The following is a 19,819-nucleotide window of genomic DNA, read 5'->3' as shown; positions in this document are numbered from 1 at the left end:
TTCCAATCAAACCTACTCCATAGTGAAGAAGGGACAATTACACCAGATGTGCAGATGTCAACACAGGGACACAGGAGACATGAGGAGGCAAGGCAGCCTGATGCCTCCCACAGAACACAGTGATCCTCCCGAATTACACCCTGAACTGAAGGAAATCTGTGAAATGCCAGATACAGAATTCAAAATAATGATTGTAAGGAAACTCAGTGAAATACAAGACAATACAGATAAACAGATAAAAGAAATGAGAAAATCAATGAATGAAAATATTACTAAAGACATAGAACTCTCCATAAGAAGAACCAAATACAAATTTTGGAGATGAAATCTTCAATCAGGGAAACAAAAATATGGCTGTGAGCTTTAACAGCAGAATAGAACAAGTGAAGAGAATTTGACCTAGAGGACAATGCTACTGAAATAATCCAGTCAGACAAAACCTAAGAGAAAAGATTAAAAAAGAATGAGGAAATTCTACATGAAATATTGGATACAATTAAACAACCACATATTTATATTATAGATATCCTTGAAGAAGGAAAAGGAAAAGGGTGTTCAGAACCTGCTAAGTGAAAGAATAGTTAACAATTTCCCAGGTCTTGAAAAACACATGGACATCCAGATACAAGATGTTCAAAGGACCCCAAACATACTCAGTCATAAAAATGATGTTCTCCAAGGCATACTGTAGTCAAATTGTTAAAAGTTAAAGACAAAGAGAAATCCCAAAGAGAGTAAGAGAAAAGCTTAAAGTTACATGCAAAAAAAAAAAAAAAAATCCAACTACATTAGTACCAGATTTCTCAGTGGAAACACTATAGGCCCAAACAGAATGAGATGATGATTTCATGGTCTTAAAAAAACTTCCAACCAAGAATATTACATCCACCAAAGTTATATTTTAAAAGTGAAGGGGGGCTGGCATTGTCGCATAATAGGTTAAACTGCTCCCTGCAATCCAATAAGGGCACTGATTCAAGTTCTGGCAGCTTCACCTCCAATCCAGCTCCCTGCTAACATACCTGGCAAAGAAGCAGGGGAAGGCCCAAGTCTTTGGACCTCTGCACCTGTGTGGGAGACCCAGATGAAGCTCCTGGCTTCAGCTTGACAGAGCCCCGACTACTGCAGCCATCTGGGGAGTGAACCAGTGGATGGGAGATCCCTCTCTCTCTCTGAAACTCTGCCTTTAAAATAAACAAGTAAATCTTAAAATAAGATTAATCATCACGTAAACACATGACACCACCAAATTAACTAATAGAGCAAATACAATCAATATCAACCAACAAAATGACAGATGTTAGTTCTTATCTATCAATTTTAAACTTGAATAAATGGATTAAATTGATTGAATACTCCAGCCAAAAGACTTAGGTTGGCCAAATGGATTAAAAAAAAAACAAAAACAAAAACAAAAAACAAGACCTCCCTATAGGCTGCCTAAAACAAACTCACTTTGCAAATAAAGATACAGACAGACTGAAAAGTGAAGGGCTGAAAAAAGAAACATCAGGCAAATGGAAGCCAAAAACGAGCAAAAGTAGCTATCCTGATATCAAGTAAAACAGACCTTAAGTCAAAAACTGTAAAAAGATATAAAGAATGTCATTATATTTTGATAAGTGGTTCCATTCAACAAGAAGACATAACAGCTATTTGTGGAGTGAACCAGTGGATGGAAAATCATTCTCTCCCTCTCTCCCTCCTTCTCTGTAACTCTGCCTTTCAAATAAATGATCTTTAAAATGGAGAAAGAAGCATATGATAATAAGCTGGGAAACCTCAAAGAAATGGATAAACTCCTGGATACATACAGTCTACCAAGATTAAATCAAGAAGATACAAACAATCTAAACATATCCATAGCAAGCAATGAGATTGAAGCAGTAATCAAGTCTCCATCAAGGAAAATGATGTCTTTGCTAATGAATTCTACAAAATATTCAAAGAGGAAATGACTCCAAAGCTTTTTGAACTATTTCAAAATATTGAGCAGGTTCAAACTCTGCCAAACTCTTTCTATAAGGCCAGCATCACCTTCATACCAAAACCAAAGAAAGATGACTCATTTCTTTCATCAAATTTGGAAGATTTCAGCCATTGTGTCTCCAAAAATTTCCTCTTTCCTATCTCCCTCCCCTCTTTCTGGAACTCCCACAGTGCACATGTGGGTTGATTGTGTTCCTAAAATCCTATAAGCCCTGCTCACTTTTCTTCAGTTTTTTTTTTTCCTTTCTGTTCCTCAGAACGGGTCATTTCCATCGTTTTAACTTCAAGTTTGCTATTCTGCCTTCTGAAATCTGTCTTTGAATTCTTCCAGTGAATTTTTCATTTCTGTTATTATAATTTTCAACTCAATAATACTTTCTTGTTTAAAGCAATTTATATCTTCTCATCATTAATATTCTATAATATTTTCCTTACCTTTAATTATATTCTACAGCATGAATACACATTTATTCATACATCAGTTTCCTGACTTTGTCCACATCTTCTTTTAGTTCTCTGACCATATTTCAGACGATACTTTCAAAGAGTCTCTCCAGTTAATGTGCCATCACAGCTTTTTCAGCAACAATTTCTGCTGATTTGTCCCCACTCCCCCCCCGCCCCGCCCCGGCTTTTTTTTGGACAGGCAGAGTGGACAGTGAGAGAGAGAGACAGAGAGAAAGGTCTTCCTTTTCCGTTGGTTCACCCCACAATAGCCACTGCGGCTGGCGCACCGTGCTGATCCGAAGCCAGGAGCCAGGTGCTTCTCCTGGTCTCCCATGTGGGTGCAGGGCCCAAGGACTTGTGCCATCCTCCACTGCCTTCCCGGGCCACAGCAGAGAGCTGGCCTGGAAGAAGAGCAACCGGCACAGAATCCGGCACCCCAACCGGGACTAGAACCCAGGGTGCCGGATCCGCAGGCGGAAGATTAGCCTAGTGAGCCGAGGTGCCGGCCGGCCGTTTTTTTCCCTTTGAATAAGTCATAGTTACTTGTTTTTTTTTTTTTTTTCTTCCCAAGACTATTTATTTAAGAGGTAGAATCACAGAGAGAGGGAGAGACAGAGAAAGGTCTTCATCCACTGGTTTACTCCCCAATGGCTGCAATAGCCAGTGCTGAGCCAATCCCAAGCCAGGAACCAGGTGCTTCTTCCCGGCTTCCCACGTGGGTGCAGGGTCCAAGGACTTGGGCCATCTTCTACTGCTTACCCAGGCCATAGCAAGAGAGCTGGATAAGAGGAGAATCAGCTAGGACACGAGTCGGCACCCATATGTGATGCCTGCACTGCAGGCAGAGGCCCAGGTGCAGGGTCAGCCTGTACCTGTTCCTTTTTATGCCTTTTGATTTTTGTGACAATCTGGACATTTGACTTCAATAATGTGGTAACTCTGGAAATCGAGCTTCCTCCCCATTCTCCGGGGTTTGCTTTCTGCTTCTCTGACGCTGCTTTGACTTACTGTTTGTGTTTAAATGTGCTGTTTTCTTTGTGACAAGGACCAACAGTTCTCCTGGCATTTTCTCTGGCTACACTTTCCCTTAGGCAGGTGCAGGTTCAGTCACCTTCCAGTTTTCTCTATGACGTCTGACTCATAAAAGGGGACAGAAGAAAAATCACGTAGGGAGGGGAGGGGAGGAGAACTAATCCATTAAGTTCTCTGGAAATCACTTCAACCAAAAGGAGAAGGGTTTGCAGCAGTCACAGGAGGTACAATAACAAACACTTACAGGGTTCGAAAAGTTCTTTTGCTCACTTTACTACTAAATTATAGCCTTAATGCATGAGTTCTTTTATGATTGAGATATCATTCTGTTTAACTAGTCTATTATTTGCATACATGCCACACACATTTTTCTCAGTTCATTTTTTTGCTATTTTTTAGTATGTTTTTGTCTTATGTTATGGTTTCAATTTTTATATTCAAAATTGTCTAAAAGCAACTTTTACTTGTGAATTTTAAATATTTAAAGCATTCAAAATTATATGAGCTATATAGTGATACACCAGCATTTGTTTTTAACTTAAAAAATATAATGATAATATTCACATAATATTTACCCTTTAAAAATTCATTCATTTATTTGAAAGGCATAGTTACAGAGAGAGAAAGAGGGAGACATCTTGTTGCGGTGGTTCACTTCGTATATGACTGCAGTGCTGGGCTGGGCCAGGCCAAAGCCAGGAGCCTGTAACTCCATCTGGGTCTCCTACGTGGCTGGCCCAGCACTTGGGCCAGGTTCTGCTACTTTCTGGATTGGAAGTAGAGCAGATGGCTCGCAAAACAGTGCTCATCTGGGGTGCTGGCATCACAGGCAGTAGCTTAAGCTGGCCTCCTCGTTTACCCTTTTAAAGTGTATAATTCAGTGCCTTCAGTGTAGCCTCAGAGTTATGCCAACATAAGCAGCATGTAATTTTGCAACATTTTATCACACCAAAAAGAAACAAAAGAAACCCTAGACTCCCAAGTGAACAGTCCCTTTTTGCTGGTTCTTCCCATATGAAAAACTGCGTATCTATTTTCTACCTGCTAGGTTTTATATACCATGGACATTTCATATATATTGGCCCATACAATATGTAATTTTCTGTGGCTGGTTCACTTTATTCAGCACACTATTTTTAGTGTTACTGTGCTTTCAACTTGCATTTCCCTAATGATTACTGATGTGCTTCTTTCTATGTACTTGGTGGCCATTTGTGTATTTTCTTTAGAGAGGTGTTTGTCCAAATCCTTTGTCCATTTTTACAAATTTTTCCCATTTCATTTGTAAGGGGGGAAGAGACAGATGTACAAAGGCACCTGCACACAGAACCCTTCTGTCCTCTGGTTTACCCACCAAACGCCCAAGAGTTGGGAATCTGATTCAGGTCTCCCACATAGGGGACAGGGATTCAATTACGTGAGCTGCTGCCTTCCCCGTGCCTAAGTGAGCAGGAAGCTGGAATCAGGAGAGGTGCCGAGACTCAAATCTATGTTCTCCACTATGGGACGTGTGTATCCCAAACAGTCTCAGCTGTCATGTAAGATGCCCACTCCTCTTGCCTATTTTTAAAATGAGTTACATTTATTTACTGCTGAGTTGTAAGAATTATTCAGTTTCTGGGTAAAAATTCCTTATGTGCGTTTTTGCAATATTTTTTCTGAAGCTGAGGGTCAGCTTTTCAATTTCTTGTTTCCTTTGAAGCACAAAATTTGAGTTTCCGTGACATTCAATTTACCTACTGTTTTATTTTTGTCTATCCAGCTTTTGGTGCTGTATGTAAGAAATCATTCGGTAACCCAAGATCATGACATACTTCTGTTTTCTCCTAAAAAGTTACTTTTGAAAAACACTTATTTGTTTACTTAGAAGGCAGTGTGACAGACAGGGGAGGGAGAGCTATCTTCTCACTACCCATTCACTCTCCAAACACCAGCAACAGCCAGGGCTGTGGCAGGCTGAAGCCAGGTGCTAGGGATGAGACCCAGGTCTTCTCTGCAGCTGGCAGGGACCCACATACCTGAACCATCATCTGCTGCCTCTTAAGTACACCTTAGCAGGAAACTGGACTGGAAGCTCAGGATGGCTGAATGCAACTGGCACTGTAATATGGGGTACAGGCAGCCCACTGGCCACCTTTATTTATTTATTTATTTATTTATTTATTTATTTAGGACAGGCAGAGTTAATGAGAGAGAGAGACAGAGAAGGGTCTTCCTTTTTCTGTTGGTTCACCCCCCAAGTGGCCGCTACGGCCGGTGTGTTGCGCCGATCCAAAGCCAGGAGCCAGGTGCTTCCTGCTGGTCTTCCATACAGGTGCGGGGCCCCAGCACTTGGGCCATCCTCCACTGCCTTTCCAGGCCACAGCAGAGAGCTGGCCTGGAAGAGGAGCAACCGGGACAGAATCCAGTGCCCCGACCAGGACTAGAACCCGGTGTGCCGGCGCCGCAGGCGGAGGATTAGCCTAGTGAGCCATGGCGCTGGCCGCCACCTTTACCCTTGCACCACAACACCTTCCCTTTAAACATTCTTACTTTTAAGTCTGACATTTAGGTCCATGATGTACTTTATTCAGTCCTCACTAAGGTATGAGGAAGAGAATTCACTTACTTCTTTTGCAGTGGATCCCAGTTGTTCTAGAACCATGTGACGAAAGCACTATTCTTTCCTTTACTGAAATTTGTGGGTACTTTTATTTAGGAAATCAGTTGCCCATAAATACAATTTTATTGCTGGACTATCATTGATCTGTTTATCTATCCCTATACCAGGATATCACTGACTGGATTATGTAAAACTTTGTGGTACATTTGAAAAGGAGAAGCATGGGAGTCATCCATCTTTTTTACGCTTATTTTGGTTATGCTGGGTGTTTGCAGTTTCATTTGAATTGTAGAGCCATTCCATCAATTTCATTTTTTAAAAGGACAGATGGGATTTTCTTATGAATTGCATAGCAGTTTTGGAGTCCTAACAACCATGTTTTTGATTTACTAACATGGTATACCTTTCATTTCCTAAGATCTTTAATTTCTTTCAACAATAGTTTGTAGTTTTCAGAGTAAAAGATTTTTTGCACTTTTTTGTTAACTTTATAATTCCTTACTTAATTTCATTTTGGATTGCTTATTGGAATTGCTATTGCCCATTACTGTGCAATACAGTATTTTATATTGATTTCGAATTCTGGAATCTTGTTAGGCTGATTTATCAGCTGTGGTGGTTTTGATAGGGGATTCCTAAGACTATTTTATACAAAGTCATAGCCTTTGGAAAAGAAACGGTTTTACTTCTTCTTTTCCAGTCTGGATGCCTTTTATTGCATTCTACTGCCTGACTGTCCCGGCTGTAATGTTCAGTGCAATGGAGATCAGAGGAGGCAACAGTAGACATCCTTCTCACTTCCTGGTCCTGGAGACAGAGCTGTAGGCTTTCACCATTCAGAACGGCGCTGGCTGAGGCTGTTTTTTGTAGACACCCTTTATCAGGTTGAATATTTTTATCACAAATCCTTTTGTTTTGTTTTTTAGGCTCTCAGTCTTATTTATTTAAAAAAAATTATTTTTGAGCACATTTATTTACATTTTAGGACTAATTTTAATCTAAATGCAAATATCCATACACTATTTTTTTTGGTTGACTTCACTTAAATGTGTGATTTGTTAAACAGACTGTAAACAAATATTTTCCATATCTATTATACCTAACACACAGGATCAGCTTTTAACAGCAATTCATTGACATCCTCCCATTGTTTAATCATAAATACAGGTATCCAAACAATCCCGAGGGGCCGGCTCTGTGGCCTAGCAGGTAAAGCCATGCCCTGCATTGCCGACATCCCATATGGGCCTCCACCTCTGATCTAGCACTCTGCTATGGCTTGGGAAAGCAATGGAAGATGGCCCAAGTCCTACCTGCATAGGAGACCCCAAAGAAGCTCCTGGCTCCTGGCTTCGGATCAGCCCAGCTCCGGCCGCTGCAGCCATCTGGGGAGTGACCCAGTGGATGGAAGACTAACCTCCCTCTCTCTCTCTCTCTGCCTCTCTGTAATTCTGTGTTTCAAATAAATAAATAAATCTTTTTTAAAAAATCCTGAATGTATTTTTACACTACTAGGAATCAGCACCCACAACACTTCAAAATTTACAGTTTGTGACAATATTCATTGTAATTGCTACTTTAAAAAATTTTCAACTGCAGCTCTTTCACCAAACAAGATGGTAAAACATGCCACTTGTGTTTGCCTTCATGGGATTTTTACTTTTCAGAAACATGTTTCCACTTTCATCTGACACTTCTTGCCGTGCTTACGTCTTGCAAACGTGAATCCTACTTGGAGCACTCCAGGTTTATGTTTAAATGACAGTGCCTCAACAAGAGAAGGCAAAATTATGCTGCGTTTTCCCTCCCATTACTTGAAAACATAAATGTTCATATTACTGAAGACAACTTACAGATTCAACGCAATCCCAATCAAAATGGCAATATTTTTCTGAGATCTAGAAAAAACGGTGCTAAAATTCACATGGAAACACAAGAGACCCAAATAGCTAAAGTAAACTTAAACAGCAAAAACAAAGCCAGAGGCATCACAACAGAAGATTTCGAGACTTACTAAGATAGTAAAAAAAAAAACCCTGATACTGGCAGAAAAATAGACATGCAGACAAATGGAAGAGAACAAACACCAGGAATCAATCCACACATCTACTACTAACTGATCTTTGATAAAGGAGCTAAAATCAATGCCTGGATAAAGAACAGTCTCTTCAAGAAATGGTGCTGGGAAATTGGATCTTCATGTACAGAAGTATTAAATAAGACTCCTAGTTTACACCTTATACAAAAATCTAAATATATCAAAAATTTAAATCTATAACCTGATAACATCAAATTACTAAAGGAAAACATTGGGGAAACTCTGCAAGACATTGGCATAGAACCCAGATACATAGGAAATCAAAACAAAAACAAACAAATAGGAATACATCAAGCTCAGAAGCTCTGCACTACAAAGGAAACAGCAAAGCAAAGAGGCAACTGACATAATGGAAGGAATTATCTGCAAACTCTGCAACTGAAAAAGGAATAATATCTAGAATCTAGAAAGAGCTGAAGAAACTCAACAGCAACAAAACAAACAATCCAGGTAAGAAATGGGCAAAGGACTTGAACAGACATTTCTCAAAAAAGGAGTTCAAGTGGCCAACAGATGTATGAAAAAATGCTCAGGATCACTAGCCATCAGGGAAATGCAGATCAAAACCACAATGAGCTTTGACCACACCCAGTTAGAATGGCCCTCATACAGAAATCATCAGACAATAAATATTCTCAAGGATGTGAGGAAAAAGGTACCCCAATCCACTACTGGTGGGAATGCAAGCTGGTACAGTCATTGTGGAAAACAGAATGGCGATTGCTCAGAAATCTGAAAATAGATCTACCATGTGACCCAGCCATCCCACTCCTAGGAATGTATCTAAAGGAAATTCCATCAGCATAACAAGGGGGGATCTTTATCCCCATGTTTCTTGCAGCTCAATTCACAATAGCTAAGATTTAGACTCAACCCAGATGCCCATCAACCAATGAGTGGATAAAGAAAAAACTACATATAATATATATATATATATTAATTATTGTTTACAGTTCTTGTCCCTACTGTTGAGGAACAGTGTTTTTTTTTTCTTCCTACTATTCGTTGAATTCTCTACTTAGTGGAGGGTTAATATTATGATTACAAAATAAACGGAAGTAAGTCATTATAAAAATTAAAAGAATAAGAAAGGAAGAATGAGGGTGGTAGTGTAGGAAGCATCACTATGTTCCTAAATCTATATATGTGAAATACATGAAACTTGTTCACCTTACATAAATAAAAAAGGGTACATGATCCCCACCCCCCCAAAAAAAAAAAGAATTCCAGCTGGCATAAATGACCCAGAAATTTTTAAGCCATATTTAATATATACATCCATTATGAACCCATTTGTTTTTAAAGTCTAAACCTAATAGCCAGCATTCAAAATTGGTGAATAATATATTGAACTGAATTATAAACTTTCAATTTAGGGTAAATAATTGTGTCATTCTAGAGCTCTATGGTTTTCTCGGTTGCATGTAAATCTGCTCAGAAGTGAATTCCAAAAGAAGTACTTCTAAATGTATTTTGAGTCAAGGTAAGACTGCTGGAATTACAGATAAGCCTAGGAAAGGAACTATTCAGAAAGACAATGCGCTCTATTTCATAGGCACATTTCATACTCTACCAGTTACTCTTTAATGCTTGGAACCAAGAGTATTCTCAATGTTCCTGCAGAAAACTTACTCTACAATCACGACTGAAACACTTTGAGACTGACAATCCTTCTCAGGAATTTGTTTCTGAGAGTTAGCCAAAATTGCCTCCTGTTACACCAGTTACTCCAGTCCTGCTCTCAGGGGAGAACACAACTTCGTCTTTTCGCCTGATGGGAAAAGAGTACTTGGTAGCAGGAGAACTGGTTCTAATCCATGAAGTTAGAATTGTTTCATGCTAGACCAGATTTCTAATAAGAAAGAGCTTGAAAAAAAATATGTTCTTGGGAAGTTACATATTGTTTATATTAATTTGTATAAATTATATGAATGTTTAATGAATTAAAAACCGTAGTCATAGTGCTTTACAAATCTTTTTGATCAAAATGTGATCTCTATTGGGCTTCCTCAAATAGCCAGTAATGTTCATGTGTTTCTGGTGTTTAGAAATTGACACAGCGCTACTTCCTAATTCAAACCCGTCAATCCTAGATAAGAACTATTTATAAGTTATTGTAAGTTTCGCTTAGTCACTATAAAAGCTAATTTATGGTTTAATTCCTCCAATGTGTCATAATTATTGTTGGTTCTCAGATGCAATGGTGAACAAGTCAGAGACATCTGGCTGTTAGGGAGTTGGTAATCTAGCATGAAGGAGACAGACTGTAAATGTATTAAAAAACCAACATGATAATTTTGGAGAGAGGCCACTGCTATAGAGATAACGGGATATTCTAAGACGATTTAGAATGACTGGAACTTCTTCAGTGAGGGGAAATTGGGGGAGAACTACAGGGAGGTTCGAGGTATGTAGTGAGAGGTGACTCCTCAGTTACTGCCCCTAGAGTAAGGTGCACCCCTATTTTCTAAGGCTCTCGTGGGTCTCTGTTATTTTACTTACGCATGGAGATGTCAGTCTGAGCAAAGTCTGCATGTGAACTAGTAAGGGCGGGACCTAAGTGGTTCACTCAAGTCATCCTAATTCCCAAAACGCAGACACAACTTCTCTTTGTACAGCACTTTGTAAAGTACTTTTTGAGCACTTTCCAAATCATCATATTGTCTGAGCCTCAGAACAGTCCTGTACAGGAAGTCTGATGCAATATTATTTTAAATTAAAAGAAAAATTAGGGGCAAAGCATCTGAGTAAGGCACTCACCATCCAGGTGGCAGATGATGCAATTCACAACCGTAGTTTCAGTGTTTTTCTTATTACTTAATCAATGTTCCAATCTTGACATTTTTGATTGTCAATTTCAATTGACCGGCTGTCCACATCAGGGAACTTCCTTCTGGTGTAAAATCTTACAGTCTACTTAGAACAGAGGTTTTTACAGTGTGGCTCCTGGACCAGCCATCTCAGTAGCACTTGATAATCCACCTGATTATCTCAGATCCCCTGAATCAGAATCTGTGGGAGTGGGGTCTAGAAATTTATGTTTCAACAAATTCTCCAGCAGATTCTGATATATACAAATGTCTGAAGTCCTTAGTTTAGAAAGTAAGTAATGGCGACCTCATGACTTTTTTTTTTTTTTTTTAAGTTAGAAACCCTTGTGTTTTAAACTTGAATTTTAGCCTCATTCACACACATGCATTATAAACATTTGGCCACTGCTGAAATAAAAAAGGAAAATAATTTGTATAACTGTGTAGATATCACTTCATACAAAGTTAGGAAAGTTAATCTGAAACTTGTGTACTCATAACAACATCAAGAATTCCTATTCTTATAATTGAGAGGTGTAAAGAAAAGTATACTATCATATATTTAGGGTAGAAATGTGAAATGGAATGATATTTTATATTTTATACAACTGATTATTTTCCTTAGAAATCAGAATGATAGAAGTGATATAAATATATAAACAAACATTACAAGGAAGCTTATTGTAATGTGGGGTATGGTAGAGAATAGCTAAAATAATATGAATTCTCATATACAGTGAAGTGCCTGAATAAAGTATGGTATATTACATTGAAAAAATTAAAGTAATTAAAAATAATTAGTCACTCTGGCATGCATGCATGCATGGTGAGCATGATAAACAATATTGTGTTATTTACTTGGAATCTGCTCAGAGAGAAGAGCTGAAGTGTCCTCACCAGCTCTGCCCACACAGCCACATGAAACGGGACCTGTGTGGGGTGGTGGATGGGTTGCTTTATTTGACTGTGATAATCACTTTACAATATACATGCACACAGAATCATCACACTTTACACATCAATTTATACCATTCTTATTTGTTAATTATACCAAAAAAAAAAAAAACCAGAAAAAACTAATTAGCTCAAGCTCCATCACATTAAATGGAGGGATTTTTAAGACCCAGTTGGCTAAGAACTTCATCTTTTTTGGAAAACAGACAGAATACCTGTTTATACATGCAATGATCATTTTGTTTGTTGGACTATGAGAGAAGAAAAGAATATGATGACGCACATACCATATAACCACTGGGGAACAGGAATGACTGTTGATATCTGAATGGCAGACTAGATAAAGGCCAGGCTTGCATCATTACACGTTTTTATCAAGTCAGCTGGGAGGCTGAATGGGGCTTTAGTCTCAATCTCTATTCCACAGGTACCTCCCGTGAACACTGAGAAGCAGCAGTATATCTCAATAGTTAGAGCTTAAACTCTGTGAACTGAGGGTCTTGTACCAAACCCAGACGCTACTACCAATGGCTGCAGAGCCTAAGAAAGTCTACTAAACCTTTCTGTGGCTCACTTCCTCAATTACCAATGAGAACGATAATAGCACCCTATCTCATAAATTTGTCATGAGAATTCAATAATATATATAAAGAGCTTAGAACCATGTCTGGAATTGTTCTAAAGGAGTTAACATCATTATTATAATAATTAACTTTCCAAAGTTACATGTATAAATATATATAAATATATATATATAAAACTTTCAAAGGCAGGAATGGAAAGCATGGAACACACAGGCACAAGTATTCAAAAGTTAGTGTCTATTCCTAAGATACAAATGACCACCTCTCTGCTTCTCCATAGACTTGTAAGTTCTGTATCCCTTACTTGAAGAGCTTAAAACCAGAAGTGTTCTGGATTTCTGACTGGGGTCAGCAGAACACTGATTTTAGAATTTTTGCAGAAACATAATGTGATGCTTTGGGAATTAGAACCATATGCAAGCAAGAAATTTGTACCCATTGCACATATAGCCTGAAGCTTATTTTAGACACTATTTTTAATGTGCTTGCGTTTTGACTATAACCGGCCTCATGAGGTCGGGTGTGGAATCTTCCACATGTGCCATCAATCGTGTTAGCACTCAAAATTTTTCAGATGCAGGGTGCTCCCCCTGCATTTCTGTACTACATGTGCAGTTCTTTTTATATATCCTCATGTTTCTGTAACAAGTAGCCAAAGGCTCTTATTTTGAATGGTAATTAGAGATAAAGAGAGTTAACAGAGTGTTAATATCTTCATTCAGAAAATATTTCTTGACTAACTATGGCAGCTGGCATCATGGAAGGTACTTCAAAGAGACTGAGGAAGGAAGAAATGTTCCCTTTCTTCCAGCATTTAAAACTAATTATCTTACTTTAATTATGATTTGTGCTACAAAGCAGAAATAGAAGGTGAAGAGAAAGCACACAGAGAACTCCAAAAAGAACAAAGGAAATATGCAGAAGCCAGGTCAGGTGGAGTTTCCCAGAGCTCACAGAAGGTTCTGTCTACATTGAAAACACAAGGGGAGCCTGGTGGAACGTTCCAGCAGTGGCATGATCTGAACTGCCTCTTTCAACAGCTAAATATCATGATCTGAAGATGTGTGTGCTCGTGTCCCTGCCTGCCAGAAATGACAGCACAGTGCTAAAAAATCTAGGAAGCCCAAAGGACAAAGCAAGAGAGCAAGACACAGGAGCACACCCAAGATCTATCTGATTTTTTTTTTTTTTTTTTTGACAGGCAGAGTGGACAATGAGAGAGAGAGACAGAGAGAAAGGTCTTCCTTTTCCGTTGGTTCACCCTCCAATGGCCGCTGCAGCCAGCGTACCGCGCTGATCCAAAGCCAGGAGCCAGGTGCTTCTCCTGGTCTCCCATGGGGTGCAGGGCCCAAGGACTTGGGCCATCCTCCACTGCACTCCCTGGCCACAGCAGAGAGCTGGCCTGGAAGAGGGGCAACCGGGACAGAATCCGGCGCCCCGACCGGAACTAGAACCCGGTGTGCTGGCGCCACAAGGCGGAGGATTAGCCTAGTGAGCCGTGGCGCCGGCCTATCTGATTTTCAGTGTGGAAGCAGGGGAAGCAGCAGTGGCTGAGCAGAGGGGCGTCACCCTGGAGAAGCCTACAGCAGGGAGAAGCCAGGGATTCCACTGCATCTCAGGAAAACACCACTGGAGGCACCTGCTGCTGGCTCTGCAGGACGGGAAGGGGAAGGGGATGGGGACAGAGGCAGGGGTTAGGGGTTACTGGATTCTTCAGGTAGGTGCCTAGAGACTCAGGTGTCCACATTGCCTGTGGTCAACGAGTTCCCTTCACGGAATGTGAAAAGAGGTTTTCCCTGGAGATTGTAGAGTTGGAAGGCTCTAGATCCTAGATTCCAACCCTCCCCTTAAAAGGGGGGGGAGGGGGCAGAGGCTCACAGCTGGAAAATGAGAATTAAGTAAAAGCAGGTGGGCTTGATCCCAGGCACTCTGCTGATATGGACAGTGGGCATCCCAAGCAACAGTTTAACCTTCTGTGTGTCAACACTAGCCCCTAAGCAAACATCTTTGCAATTCACTGGCCACAAATTTGCCCAAGTGCCCTTCTATTAAAAAGCTCAAGCATCGGAATGCAGCTGGGCGGGGACCCCTGGAGGCAAATCAGAAGTCGGCTCATTTTTATCTGCCAGGAGTGAGTGGCCATGCCATTTTCTGGATTAAGGAAGGCAGGAGCAGGCCAAGTGCAGCTCTGAGAGTCAGAGAGGCCTGCAGAGCACAGAAGGCAGAGTTGGGAAGCTGCATAGAGTGACAAGTCATCATCCAGGCTCAGCCTAGCTGCTCCGATGTCTCTTCAGTGACCCACTCTCCAAGTCCCTCTGTGGGGTCAAATACCACTGGAGCTGGAGCGTATGACTTGCCAGTGATTCCCAAGTTCTCATTACAACTCTCCCTCCTGGGGGAGGTGGCATGGGATGGGGAAGAAGGACTTGGGGAGGGTTGAGGGAGTCGGGAATTCACTGGGCTCACCCTTCATAATTGGCTGCCCAGAGGTGCGCTTAGTCCCCATATCTCTTAGGATCCAAACCAATTCGTCCTCTAGGCCAAGGTCATTGCGAAGGAAGGAAGCTGACGGAAAGCACCGCAGCCGCAGCCAGTGTTTCTAGTTAACGATACCACCTACAGTACAGAGCACAGCTAACGTCCGTCTCCCCGCTCCTCGCACCGCTGGAGCCCTTCCTTCAGGGTCAGACTGCTCCCTTCCCTTCCAAGCTGCTCTGCTGTTAAGTTTCTGGTTGCTGGTGCAGTCGGCAGGATTTTTAAGACTGTGAATTGACATTTTGATTACGCTCTCCTTTAGCATTAGGGAAACAATTAACAACTCTAACCTGAGCTGTTAGTCAGTGAGAAGTTTTGATTCACCTGTTACTGAGCTTTAGCCAGTTGGAGAAACAAAGACAACAAATCAGAACTTGGCGGTATTCATTTTAGAGGAAAGAAAAACCCAATTTGGACAAATTTGCAAAAAAAATCCAAGTGAAATTAACTCTGCTTGCTGTGGAAAAACAGATGAAAGATGAGCAACAGGCAACAAACAACAGGAAAGTGATTTTCAGAATGTGTTTAACATTTAACGCTCAAAAACAAGTGGTCATCAGCAAGACCTCTGCCTCACTCCACTGGAGCAGTGACAGCCTGGAAGGAGAGCAGGGCCAAGCTCCCACACACAGCCTGAGCCTGCAGGTTATGTCAGGGGTCTAACTAGACCAGACAGGAGGGCAAGGACAACCCCAGAGGCCTCACTGAAAGGCATCAGCTCTCTGCATACCGCACCTGTGCAGTAAAGCCACAGCAGTATCAGTCAGCTTCAGGGGACTTTTTAGCGGAAATACCTGAGAGAGAGAGGCGACTTAGGGAAGCGGTAGGCTTAGGGTGGCTCACAGTTTAGAGATCTGCAGTCCAGGATCAGGTGGCCCTATTGGTTCCAGGCATTCCAGGAGAACGGAGGGTGGCTGAAAAATGACGACGGGGGAGCCGGGAAGCTCAGTGGGAACAGCTGAGCCAATCTGGCTCCAGGACCCACCACTTGTTGAGCGCAGGTCCTCGCTGACACGCTGACCCGAGGACTCTCAGCAGGCCCACCTGCTAGCTGCATAATGGCATCAAGTCTCCGCCTTGCATTCTAACCATTATTACCAGGCTTGGGGAGCAAGCCTCCCACGTGCGGGCATTTGGGGGACACAGCACCTTAACAGTGAAGTTACTTCTTCAGGCAATCTGATCTAGCAACCACCGAAATCGAATGTGCATGAAAGCCAAAATCAGAGGGAGCCTGCCGATTTTACTTTGTTGTAATTCCTGGTAAAAATAGTTAGACTTCCATGAATCAGGTCAAAATGATTCACTGATGAATGCTTACCTACTGGGGTGCTGCGCCTCACATTCATGGTGAGCTGGAAGTGGTGTTCATACAAAGGGAACAATGTAGCATGAACTGAAGAACAGTTTAAAACAAGGCGGCTCTTTCCACGAGCAGGGACGCACCAACTAGCTCAGGAGATTCCCCCTCAAGGGTACAGAGCCCTCCACCTGAGGAACTTCCAATGGATTCTCAGGTTCCGATGTCTGAACAAACTGCGGGAGAAACGATGGAAAAACCATCTCGATGCATTTATTTGTAACTTCTGGCCTCACTAGTGATTTGCATTCGTTTGCATGGGATCCTCATAAGAAAGGAGAATTCAAGACAGCGGAAACGGAGCCCCTCACTCTAAGCACCGAGAAAAAACTCAGGTTAAGCAGGAGTCTGTGACAAGTGCGCGCCCACCCTCGCTCCCCTTGGCAGCCCTGCGTTGCCTTTGCAGCATTTAAGCCGCTAGGCAGAGACCAAAGGAGCCTCCTTGGGCGCCCGAATCAACAGAACTGAACTGCGTGTTAATACGACTAATACACGGTGTTCTGTGCTCGCAGAGGGTCTAAAACAGCCAACGGCAGGAAGCGGTGTTGTGGCGCAGCTGGTTAAGCCAGCACCTTCCAGGCTGCCAACCCAGGTGGAGCGCAGGTTGGAGTCTCGGCTGCTCCACTGCCCACCCAGGCCCCTGTTCAGGGCCCGGGAAAAGTGGGAGAAGATGGCCCCGGCGCTTGGGTCCCTGTGAACTACCTGGGAGAGCCGGATGAAGCCCCTGGCCACTCGGGGAGTGAACGGGCGGATGGAAACTCTCTGTGTAACTGATTTCCCAGAATGTATTAATATATAAACAGGTGGACTAGCCTTAAAAATTATAGGCAGCAGGTGAAAATGTGCGTGCTGGCAGTCCTCGTGCGTGAAGCCTGGCCTCGGTGCACAGGAGACGCACCCGCCGCGCGCTGAGTGGCATTCCTGCGGGACCCTGCCTGCTCCTTTTGTCATTTAACTTTCCCCGTGTTTTCTGGCATTGGAGTGCCCAATCCAGCCGGAACAGCAGGACAGACGCAGACAGGGAGCGAAAAACGCATCCATCCGCTGAGAAGTTGGAGACGGAGCCGGCCGGGGTGGGGCGGTGGGGCGCCGGGGCCCGCGGAGCCCGGGGGAAACGAGGACGGCCCCTCCCCGCGCGGCGGGGCGCGCGTGGCTCCCTCCCGCGCCCGCTCCCCGCGCCGCGCCGCGCTGCGATTGGCCGCGCCGCCGCCAGGCCCGGCGGGGAAGCGGGCGCGCGAGCAAGCGCAGGGAGGGGGGCGTCTCCGCGAGGCGCCGGCCTGGGCTTCTTAGCGGCTCCCGCCCCTCGGCGCTCCATGCCGGCTGCCCTGCTCCCACTGGCCTCGGCTGGCGCGCGTCGCGGGAGAGTCGGCGCCAACCTCGCCGGCGCGTCGTCGCGTGGACAGCAGCCCCGGCCTCGCCGTCTCCGTCTGCGCCGGCCGCTCCTGCCATGGGGCCACCGCGGGGCCCCTAAAGAGTTGCGGGCCGGCGGCGCGCGCTCGGGCCAGCGTCCCCACGGGCAGGCTATGACCTAGGGCGCACCGGGGCCGGCCTCCAGGTCACGGGGCGAAGGCGCCGGCGAGCCGGACGATGAGTTTCCGCAAGGAGGACGGCGTGAGCAGCCTGTGCCAGAAGGCGCTGCACATCGTCACCGAGCTCTGCTTCGCGGGCCAGGTGGAGTGGGAGAAGTGCTCCGGCATCTTCCCTCCGGACCGCCGCACCCCGGGCGGAGGCAGCACAGGTAGGGCGGCGCGCTCCGCTGCGAACTCGGGTCGCGGACAGCTCCGGGGCACGTTCGGGGAGGCGCGCCTTTCCTCCCGCCAGGCGCCCCGGGACTTGGAGCGTGCGGAGTTTGGGGTTCGCTTCTTCCGTGGACCCTGGCTGCCCTCGTTGGCCCACGGGTCCGGCGCGGAACCCGTGCGTGGACGCCACGAGCCGCCACGCACTTGAGGGCTGTGGTGCACCGTCCCCGCGGGGCTGCCCGGCGGCCGCAACTGGTGGTGCGTTTGAGTTTTCGAGCCCACATAATCGGGGCGATTGTGAGGGACCGCGTGGGTGCCTGGGCCACACCCAAGGCCCGGGGCTCACGGGGAGGAAGCGGAGGAGAGGGGAGAGGACCCTTTCCCAACCCTCCCTGAGCGTATACGAAACTTGGAAGAAAATGGAGTTGGGGGCGCAAGAGGGCTCCGGCCATCAGGTTTGTGGCCATGGACAGTGTCCCAAAGGACACTGCTTTCTCTGCAGGCTCGGGTGCTGGAGACGAAATCAGACCCGTTGGGTCAGCCCCAGAGCAAAGGTGTTGGGTGGTCCGGCTGCGGCGCCGCCGGCACCTGTTGCGCCAGGAGCAGACGCTGGATTCGCGGCGGATCTGGGATCAGGCCCGAAAGCATGGGGTCCCCGGTAGGGTTTGTTGGCACGGTGGCCCGCGGGGTTTCGGGGCTGGAGGTCGCCAGGACAACGCGCGCGAGTGGAAGCGGAGCGCGCGGGGAAGGCGCGAGCGCGCGCACACGTGGGGAGCCGGCGGCGAAGGGTGCGGGTGGCGGCGGACCCGCTTGCCCGCGGTGGTCTCCACGGACCATGGACAGGTATTTCGGATTATCTGATCCTGGTAGCATGAGTCTAGAGGGGCTTCTGTCTGCGCCCGCAGCACCACCGAGGACTTGGAGCCGCTCCGGCCCTGCGCGCTTGGCATTGTGTGAGCGTTCCCAGAACGCGTGAACACAGCTCTTTTCCCTGTTCGCAGCGGTTGTGCAATTCCTCGGCGGGTGTGCAACGCAGCGAACGGGGAGGCGTTGGGGGAACAGCCCTTGCCGGATGTGGCTGCCCCCCCCCCGGGAGGTGCGCACCAGGACAGCATGGCCTGCGTGGGCCGGGCGGTCCTGAGCGGTCGCCCCTGCTGGGGCCCTGGTGACCCGCCGTTGGAGGTCGGAGGAGGGGACGCGAGCGGAACAGGAGAGGAGGGGGCGTTATGCTTAAAGACCTGCGTTTTGGTGATTTCAAGGTACTGTGCATTGCCCTACGGGCTCTTCCCGCTTCCTGTCAGGAAATTTCAAATGATGGTTTCCTAGGTGTCATGTTGGCTGGTAATGTGCAGTTTGGAAACTAAATACGGTAACAGCTTCCAAATCCATCCATCCTGGGGTAGCCCAAGGTGAAAACGCTGTCCGCCGGCTTTTGCTGAGCGCTTGAAGTTGGCCTCCTAATCCCTTTCGGATGGTCCCTTGGGAACAAAAATAGGGGGACAGTTTAAAGAATCGCATGCTGTTGAGCAAAAATACGTAGTATTCAAGTAAGATATTTGACTTAGTAAATGGATGTGCGTGTATTGCAGTGGGAAGATCATCTTCTAGACTGCGTATGGCTTAGAAAGATGAGCAAGATTGGTTCACGTTTGCCCTTGGCAAATCCTTG

General features: G+C 44.8%; 1 protein-coding gene across 4 annotated transcripts in view; it reads left to right on the top strand.

Moving 5' to 3' along the window:
- Positions 1–17,620: 17,620 nt before the first annotated feature.
- SYT10 (synaptotagmin 10) overlaps positions 17,621–19,819 on the top strand; it is a 73,658-nt gene continuing 71,459 nt past the window's right edge. For 2 of the 4 annotated variants that reach the window (XM_089303985.1, XM_089303986.1), the window contains exon 1: positions 17,621–18,149. In XM_089303985.1, the coding sequence (XP_089160111.1) occupies positions 17,999–18,149 (151 nt within the window). In that variant the 5' untranslated portion in view covers positions 17,621–17,998. Of the gene's footprint in view, positions 18,150–19,086; positions 19,410–19,819 lie in introns of those variants that run through there. The other 2 variants (XM_051850929.3, XM_089303984.1) reach the window with 2 other exon arrangements.

The sequence above is a fragment of the Oryctolagus cuniculus genome, chromosome 9, assembly GCF_051225735.1.
Source record: "Oryctolagus cuniculus isolate XC-2025 breed Fujian yellow rabbit chromosome 9, ASM5122573v1, whole genome shotgun sequence".
NCBI lineage: Eukaryota > Metazoa > Chordata > Mammalia > Lagomorpha > Leporidae > Oryctolagus > Oryctolagus cuniculus.
The sequence above is the reverse complement of the archived record's forward strand: the minus strand, read 5'-3'. Positions and strand labels throughout refer to the sequence as shown.